Source organism: Puntigrus tetrazona, chromosome 12 (genome assembly GCF_018831695.1).
Source record: "Puntigrus tetrazona isolate hp1 chromosome 12, ASM1883169v1, whole genome shotgun sequence".
NCBI lineage: Eukaryota > Metazoa > Chordata > Actinopteri > Cypriniformes > Cyprinidae > Puntigrus > Puntigrus tetrazona.
In genome coordinates this window covers 19804023-19814022 of record NC_056710.1, presented here as the reverse complement: position 1 = coordinate 19814022, position 10000 = coordinate 19804023, and the positions used below count along the sequence as shown (strand labels likewise).

Here is a 10000-nt window from a genome sequence, read left to right as displayed (position 1 = left end):
ATAATAAGCAAAGAAAGCCGTTGCACACAGCCGTCAGTGAAAATATTCTATATTACCTTGTTTTAGGCAGCATCACCTGCATTCGTAATTATTTTTTTAATATTAATAATTGCGTTTTATTTTCTTTATTATTAAGTCACGCTTACAATTTTTTATTTAGTTTAAGAGTTAAAAACCTCATGTGAACCAGCTCATAAAATATTCACTTGTCCTCGACATTTCCTAAAGGTTAAGTACCACATCGTAGCGACCATTTGCTGAGGAAGGGGAAAAAAAACGTGCTTCTGCTCGGTTTTATCATCTTTGAGAGTTTGGCACACTATTTAGTACTCCATTTGTGTCGAGCCGTCTCCGTTGCCCTTTCGCTTCACCTCACGCCTCGGCTCCTCTCAATAACACACACTTCAGCGTTGAATGATCCGTTCGCGTCTCGCAGACATCTCCAGGAGGTGTCTTTTTTTATCATTTGAGGATATTGTTTTTTATTTGCGCTGTAGGGACACGGTGGCGTCTCTCTGTAATCTAATTGTTGGCATTTCCATCTGACTGCTGTGATATTTCTTGCTCTTCTCAGGGTGGTATCGAGGGTATCGGCTGAGGAGAAAATCGAAGAAGGTGAGTTACTGTGTGAAGCGCTTCCAGAGTACGGTCAGCTTTCTCGTTTAATGCGAGCGTTCAGCAGGCCTCAACTGGGTTTTTCCTTTGTTTGCTCTTTTCTGACGTCCAGGGAGTGTTTCCGGCGTGTTACATACATCTGAAAGAGGCCACGGTCGAAGGCAGCGGGTCAGTATGTCCGTTCATAAATCCTGAAAGTTTGTAATTCGCTGAATATGATGGAAAGCGTTAGCAACATCTTAGCAGACGCTACTGTAGATCTTTAACCAAACCAACTCGTTTCGACCAGCTCGTAAATCCTTCACGGAGAAGGCAATCCCGGGATTTGTTGTGACGAACTCAGTGGGAGAAATATCGACTATAAAGCTGCTTATGTTTCATTCACTTCTCAAACGTATCAGAATTAGATGTAGTTTAGTTATTTTGCCTAATTAAAAAAGGATTAATTACCAGTGCAGAGCTGGGCCGATTTAGACCGAGCTTATTAACCTGGGTATTTGTGAAATGCATTTTATTTTATATTACGGTGTTATTTTTCCCTCTTTAGTTAGCTTTTTACATTTTTTTTTTTTTTTCCCCAAATTTATTTATCTATTTTTGTATTTTAAGGGTTTTTTTGTATTTATTGTATTTAGTTTTTTAAATTACTGACTTTTTAGCAATGAAATATAAAATATGTAAGAATGACATCATAAAAACATCACATTTATATAATGTTCCATCGATGAGTTATTTTCCTAATACTATTTTTAAATATTGTTCATTTTATTAGCCTGTCTATATGTAACTATTATTTTTTTGTCTATTTTTGTTTTTGCTTAAAGTTGCTAAAGATTATGAGTTGTAATTCTTAGCAGCTAGTGCAATTAATGCTCATTTTTGTCATTTTTTTGCATATGAATATTTATATAACATTACATTTATCCTTGACATTTTCAGAAGGTTAAGTGCCACCTCATAAGTATCAGTTATCATCTGCTAGGGAAAAAAAAGTGTCCTTTACTAAGAGAATCTCGTCATATATCATAGTTTTTAAGAGTTTCACACTCTGTTTTGATGTAAAGACCCCTAGAATCTATCTTCCCTCTCTGTTTCTGTCACCATTTTCAGACCTATAAACATAACTATATCCTTATCTGACCTTCCGAGTCTCCACGACTGTTTTCGATGGCTGTTCCCTAAGCAGGCCGCTACGTTTTGGAATATCCGCGTTCAACTTTACGCTCCTTTGCTGCGTCTGAAAATCCTGTTACTTCAGTTACTGGACCGATTATATCAGCGTTGGTCCAGCCTGAGCACAGCTGACAATATACTTCCAGTAGACGCATTTCTAGAACAAGTTAGTGCTCCAGCAGCCCATCGCTGGCTTAATGGGAGACTGTGGAGTGAGAAATGGATTTTCAAGCGTGGTTCAGGAATATAATACACACGAGCGAGTGCTGGTTTGGTGCGAGCGCGTGAGAGTAATTGGAATCGCGAGCAAAGCCCAGCTCAGATTTCATAAGCACTGTTTTGATGACTGATGCTGGTAATTAGTTTTCATTGGCATGGCGGGATCTGAGTGACTCGGGGTCCTCGGGAGCCTGTAGCAAGCAGGAATTACTGACGAGAGCGCAGTGAAACGCAGTTAAACAGCCCATTGTTTCCCACACAAGCGGTGTTCTCGGAAAATTCCTTCACTTATTGTGCTGTTCTTTTAGACAAAAGGAGACTGTCATTCCTACCGAGCTCCCGCTGGTTCATGAGGTCACGACTACGCTTCGAGAATGGGCGGCAATATGGAGAGACCTATATGTGGTAAGCTTGCGTTTATTCCAAATGTTCGTATTATTTCCAGAACGTTGCGTACACCTCCTCCGCACACTTAAAAGCATGCATAAGCGGATGAAAATGTGTGCTTTAAGGTGCAGAAAATGACGCCAGTGACGTCATCAAACTGCGACCGACAACAGGGTGACGTCATCAGCATCACAGCAAAGAGAATTTGATAACTTTTTAACTTTAACAAATCACAAAATTAATTGTCTATTAAAAACAGAAGATAGTTTAAAGTATATTTATACAAAAAAAAAAATATTTTGAGAAAAATTGGGCGTTTAACATCTTATGGAAGACTTTCCTTTGTTTTTATGTTTTAACAAATACAAAACTGAGTTATTTGTTAACTTTAATTCTATTCTATTGTCATTCATTTTTTGATTAAAATATATTATTTTTTCTTATTTTAATTTGTATTTTTATTTCTTAACGTATTTTTTGTCATTTGTATTTAAAATTTTATTTACATTTTTAATTTCTTTTCTTTTCATATTTTTATTTAATGCTATTTTTATTTATTTTTACTTTTCCTCGTATACACATCATCAATCAATTAAACACTGAACATCAGTTGTTTTTCGTCCAATAAATATTCTTGGATACTGACGTGGTGCTAATACAGACAAACACAATAAAAAAAAAAGTGTACTCCATAAAATATGCATGTTTTGTATGAATGCAATCCAGCCATGCTGGTTTTGTCACGTGACCTCCACTATTCATAAACCTTCTCCTGTCACTGATACTAAATTGTCCATCAGATGCATATGTTAAAATCTTTCCATGTGCAGTAGGTCATCCAGGCATTTTTGGCGGCTTTTTTGTAAATGCAACAAAGTTAGACATCCCACTCAATTGACGCTGCTTTTTCACACACTGATATATTAGGAAATGGAGATCATGAGCTTAACGACGTAGTGTTTTGATGACAACACATTGCAGTGACATCTGCTGGGACGTGTTGCAATTTTTATTAATAACTCTGATCCTGGGGGTGAGATGTTGAGCTCTGACGTGATATACAGATTTAAAATGAAAGTTAGTTTTCAAACTCATTGACAGTAACTCTTTTTAATTGTATAAGCAAGCAGCATGCTACTCCGGGGCCGTTTGTCTACAGTGATTAAGAGCACTGTGCCTTTATGCAGCAGCATGCGCATTGACAGATGAATTAACACGCATTGCAGGGTTTTAACCAGACTTGGTTTCCAACAGGGCGACAAGCGCGAGATGTTCAACACGGTCCGAGACATGATCTACGACTTGATCGAATGGCGCTCCCAGATCCTGTCCGGCACGCTTCCACAGGACGAGCTGTCCGAGCTCAAACAGAAAGTCACCTCTAAGATGGACTATGGGAACAAGTATTAACACGCGCACACACACACACACACACACACACACTCTCAAGCTGCTGACTCGTGCTGATTGGGTCGTGTTGAGCGTGAAGTCACGACTGCAGCTCGTTACATAAAATCTGACTTTTAATGAGACTGACTTTTAATTCAGGGTCTGTTTTTGCCGTGAAGGGTCATTGTGAAAGATTTTCAGCAATTTATCTGCTGTCATTTGGAGAAGACATAACTGGTGTTATTAATCAGCAGTGTGTGCTTTGAGTGCTTTGAGGTAAAAATGTAATTCCTCAACCATAAATATTAAATGGTGACGCTATTAATTATCACCTGACAAACCAAAAAACAAGTAGACTTGCGTTGAAGGAAGCACCAGTAATTAATATACTTCGATACATGTGGTGGTGCGTTTTTGCATGTCTAGGCTTTTTAATAAAATTGATTAAAGGGACAGTTAACCCAAAAATGAAAATGAACTGTTAATTAACTCACCCATCCAAGATGTATGTGACTTTTTTTTTTTTTTTTTTTTTCAATAGAGCAGTAAAGATGATTTTTAGCTGAAATCGTGATTCTTGGCGATTCTTCATAAAATGCAAGTCAACACTTTCAGAGCAAAGCATGTCAAGCAACACAATGAACACCTGTGGCTCCTGACGATATATTGAGGTCTTATGAAGCAAAATGATTGGCATGTGCAAGAAACTGAATGTTATTTAGAACATTATTACCTGTAAAACACAGCTAGAAGGTGAAAAATATTACAATCCAGCATTAAAATATATATATATGTATATAATATATATATATTTTTTTGTTATAATAATGTAATTTACAAGACACTGCAAATAACAACTTAATAAAAAAGTATGAAAAAATTAATTTTACCAAAAGAAAAAAATAAATAAAAAATAAATAGTAGTTTGGAGCAGGGCTAACTGCAATTCCAGTTAGTTACACGCTTACAGACTCTAAACATCTTTTAAGGCCATCTAATAGCAGCCAGTTTATTACTGGAGCGTTTCTGTGTTCCTGTTCACTTCAGCTGTAGGAGGAAGTTAGGTGAAAAAGTTACTAGCGACTCGCAGCTCTCACTTCTCGGTTCAAATCTCTGCCTTTGTCAACTTTATTAAGTGAAAGGTTTTTATTTTGTTTCAATACAAATCCAGGATGGCCTTAGCAACCACATAGCAACACGCTGAAACCATTGATGACACACTTGGATAATGATTACGACTTTTACTCTAAGTGCTACTGATATTTATTGAAGATTAGTATAATCTGTCTTATTCCTTTTCTGGTTATGCTTTTTTTTTCCATTTTAGTGGATAATGTCCAAATAAATACCATTTTGGATTAGTGGAGCATAAAACGTTCTCTCTTTCAGCCAGCTGTGTTTTAAAGCGACACCTGCACTGTTTTGTGCGTGTTTGGCAGGTATTTAGACCTGGATCTGGTGGTGAGAGATAAAGACGGGAATATTCTGGACCCTGACCTGACCAGCACTATCAATCTGTTCCGAGCGCATGAAACCGCGTCCAAGCAGATTGAAGCTCGCATCCAGGAGGAAAAGGTAAACGATATTAGACTGTTTTTATCCATTATGCCACTTACTTTTTTTTTTTTCCCCTGGTGTCTGTGATTCATTTGGATTGAGAAATTTAAAGGTGTTCGGTGTTACTGGATTGTGAATGTGCGAGGCCTGAGAGCCGGCGGCACACTTTGCGGTGTATTTCTCATCACCACCTGCTGTAATAAACACCTTGAATGTTTTCCGTTACTGAATATTTATATTTGGATGTGACAATTTTGTGAAGCTAAACCGCATGGAAAAAGTCCCTGACCGCCGCTCTGAAACGCCATCGCTGACGTGTGAGAGGTCGCAAGGGAACAGAGAGCATGAGAGCAAACCATCTCACTTCCTACCTTCGCTGTGGGGCCGCTATGATATAGTGCTAAAAAAAGGATTTGTGTTATGGCATCAATGTGTGTTCATGTAAATTAATTAGACACAAAATGTATTAATTAATTATATAACATTTGACTTAAACCTAAACCAATGTGTTCTTGCCTTAAAACAAATTTAATTAAATTTTGAGAGACACACACGTGCACACACACACACATTATGTGTATATATATATGTGTGTATATATATATATATATATATATATATATATATATATATATATATATATATATATATATATATATATATATATATATATATACACATACATATATATATATATATATATATATATATATATATATATATATATATATATATATATATATATATATATATATATATACACATATATAAAAACAGCGAGCGTCATGTGCGTGTCTAATAAAAAAAACTGCATGCCTGCACTGTTAAGACATGCAGGATTCATATTTAAATTGAAAATTACAGATACTAGTTCATAGCGGGATTTGCATAATGACCCGTTTTTGATTAGTTCATTAAAATGTGTCTTTCCATTCCGTCACATTCCACGTTAACCTGAATCCCGTTTCTGGTAGGGCCCTGGTCTTGAACCGTATTCATATACACCCTCAAGCATACTTCTCTAGGAGCTGAAGATCCCTGTCCTCGTGCTCTCTCTGTGGACTGCTGAACTTCAGCTGTTGAACCTCTAGTGCTTTTAGATGAGTCACTGCGAGTTTGCTTTCGCTGTGTTGAGAAGCGAGCGGGTGCTTCCCTTGATGCTACGAGACAGGAGTTTTCGTTTAACATCCTTAAAGCTCATGGAATATGTTCCCGTAAAGATGAAAGTTCTGTCTCATGTTGTTGCAAACCTGTATGACAAGGTGAATGTCTGAAAATACAGCAGCCTTCTGGCCTATCTTTCACGGATGACCCTACCCAGATGTTCACTGTCCTTGAGTCTCATGCAGATCGTTCATAATAGATATTCTTTATATAGATGTACGAGACCTTTTCTTTGATGCCTGTGTGATTAGTCTTGCTGACTTTAAGCAGGGATATGATTTTTCTGTATAAATATGGATATTTCCATACTTTCCGGTCTCTGAGGGACATCCCGTTTTTAGCTTCACTTCACTGTTAGTGCTCATCATTAGAAACGTTTGCTAATTTGTTATTTATGAAGAGAAGTTTCAGTGTCACATGATCCTTTAGAAATCATTCTAATGTGCTGATTTTCGGCTCAAGAAACATTTCTCATTATCATCAATGTTAAAAACTTTTTGCTGCTTAATATTTTTGTGGATACAAACATTTGTATAAGAAATTCATAGTTTTATTCATGCATTAAAGTGAGTGAAGAAATGCTTTCTATTTAATAAATGCATTAACGAATGCAATCCATATATTTGGGAAATGCTGTACATTACATTTTTACATGCATCACAAAAATCCTGAAAAATAAAATGCATCACCATTTTCATACATAATAGTTTTTAACATTTGATAATATTCAGAAAGGTTTCTTGATTTAAAATAAATCGCAGTCATTTCTAAAAGATCACGTTGACACTGAAACCTGGAGTAAGCTTTTCTTTTATCTTTTCCAATAAATTCAGCCTTGAAGAGCAGAAGAGATTTACTTCAGAACTATTCACTGTAAGGTTTCCAAACATTTTTTTTTGGCAGGCACTTTAATAATAATAATAAGAAGATGAATTTTATATGCTATACTTTACTATAATATATTATTGTTATCATGATTAAGTGCTGCTTTAAATTTTTATAGAAAAATAGTATGTATTCTTTCAGTATAAGATATATCTTTTAATGTGCTAATATGTAAATATTTATTTATATGTATTAATTACTGGAGGCATGACTTATGGCCGTGACTTGACACATGGTCAGATTTGTCTTTTTTTCCGGTTTTAAGATCTGCATTAGAAGCTGTGCTCAGATGCCATCATTTTTTTCTTGTTTGTTTGTTTTTCAGTCTCAGAAGCAGAACTTGGATTTGAGCAGACAGGCCAAGTTTGCCTCCACACCCTCGTTTGCCCTGTTCGTCACGCTCAAGAATGTCGTGTGCAAAATCGGAGAAGATGCAGAAGTGCTGATGTCACTATATGACCCAATTGAGTCCAAGTTCATCAGGTCAGTGCTGCTGAACGTGTATTATTTTTTTATTTAATCCTTTTTTTTATGTAAATTTATTTATTTAAAAAAACTGTGTGTGTGTGTATATATATTTATCTTTTATTATTGTTACTAATTGCTATAAATATTTATTAACACTTTCGTATTTTTAATAGTTTTTTAATAGTAATTTTTATTCTAAGATACTAATAATATTTTTGAACGCTTAATATTTAATAATATATATATATATTATATATATATATATATATATATATATATATATATATATATATATATATATATATATATATATATATATATATATATATATATATATATATATATATATACACACTTTATATACTATATATATACTATATTATTTGGCTCAATTTAAGTATGGTGACAATAGTTTAACCCACATTTAGGTAGTGCCCAGTAACCATGAAGTTTCACATCCTATGTAGTAAAAAATCAACCACAGCATTTGTGCCATGCACACTATTCTCAGTGGTTTGTTTCAGCAGTATATGATCGTGCTGTTCTATTCAAGTGTGCCATTATTTTTACCTTAGCATATATGCATTTAGCAAATGCTTGTGCAGTGTATTAAATCTGTATGTTTATCAGTACATGTGTTGACTGGGAATCAATCCTAGAGTTTAGACGTTGCTACTATGCTGTAAAAGCAATGTCGTTTAATATCTCTATATTTCTTTCAGTGAGAACTATCTTGTGCGTTGGTCCAGCTCAGGTTTGGTGAAAGACATCGATCAGCTTCATAACCTGCGTGCCGTATTCACTGTACGTACCATTTTGGGCTTTACTTTTGAAACCATTTATTATCACGAAGAAATGCTGTTGAGACACGATTCAGACTCAACTGAAACTTTATCACTTTAAAGTGAAATGCGACCACATAAATGATTGATTTGGAGCTCTACACGGGTATCAATACCAATAAGGTGTTTATGCATCACACAATGTGAGCAAAACAAATGAGACGTGACTACAGGAAACTTGCTTGTAGTCCTAGTTGGACAAATCCAGAAAACCTAGCGTGCAAATATTAGCTTAAATAATTAGTTTAAGTGCTTTTCTCTACCAGAGTCGTTTTATTTAGTTAGTTATTTCCATTTTAGGTGTACTTTTGGCCTCGTTTCCGTTATTATTTTTCCAGTTAGTGTTTTATCTTATTTCAGTTAGGCAATATTTCTATTATTTTATTTCAGCTTTATTTTAATGAGCACCAGCGTTGGCAATAGTTAACGATAACAGCCTTGTTCTCTGCTAAAGATGCATTCGATGCTGATTTTATTCATTTATTTTATTTTTTTTGCGGTTGCATGATAATGAGATGTTTCAAAATGGTATCTAGGCGGTCAGCAAAAACTAGGTTTCGAACTGTTCTAATTTGTGCCGGCCCGCTCAAACCTCCTGAACCCCTCACGAGCGAACACTTAAACATTTCTGCTCGTTCCTGGAAACGCCGCAGCGCAAATGGCTCTGTTTACGGCTCGATTCCTTTCGTCTGTTCCCGTCTCTCGCATTGTTCCTTAATGAGTAATCACGGTATTATTGGGTGACACTTTAATTCGTGTTCATCAGTCGTGTTGCAGAATTGGTAATTAAAGTGTTGGAGAAAGCAGCATCATCATTAAAGCTGTAAAGGGTAACGAGCTGGCGGTCGTTAGAGGAGGATGCTCTCCGGAGATGCCGCCTGCTTTGCATTGTTGCGCATATTGTGTGCATCCATGTACGCTCGTCGGCATCTGCGTGTAATTTAAAACAGAAAAACCAATTATCTGTGCAGGGGAAACATGCATTGTAAACGTGAAATCAAATGTTGAAGTTCTTGTTTCTCACACGCTGTTATGAAGCGGTTTTGCTTGCAATCGCATGCATTGTGCGTAATCTATAATTATAGAGCATATGCATCTGGTTTTGTTGGTGTGTACCCACACGTTCTCATTTGCTAGAGGTCATATTTTTTAATAGATGCTGGGCTGCGAGGGTCGGTTTGTTTTCCCAGAATCCTCTGCTCTCTGCACAAACCCCCAGCGGGGAATGAGTCGCTGCCCCCAATCAAACACCGCTCCAGCAATTTACCCTTCACCTGGCCTGCCTGCGCACACTGCACCGT

At 36.2% G+C, this 10000-nt stretch overlaps 1 protein-coding gene across 2 annotated transcripts in view; it reads left to right on the top strand.

Annotated features, from left to right (window-relative positions):
* dock1 (dedicator of cytokinesis 1) overlaps nt 1-10000 on the top strand; it is a 214595-nt gene that overhangs the window by 24951 nt on the left and 179644 nt on the right. For both annotated transcript variants that reach the window (XM_043253180.1, XM_043253179.1), the window contains exons 3-9: nt 575-615; nt 728-783; nt 2316-2412; nt 3649-3797; nt 5223-5358; nt 7715-7872; nt 8580-8661. In XM_043253180.1, coding sequence (XP_043109115.1) covers nt 575-615; nt 728-783; nt 2316-2412; nt 3649-3797; nt 5223-5358; nt 7715-7872; nt 8580-8661 — 719 coding nt within the window. The remainder of the gene's footprint in view (nt 1-574; nt 616-727; nt 784-2315; nt 2413-3648; nt 3798-5222; nt 5359-7714; nt 7873-8579; nt 8662-10000) is intronic.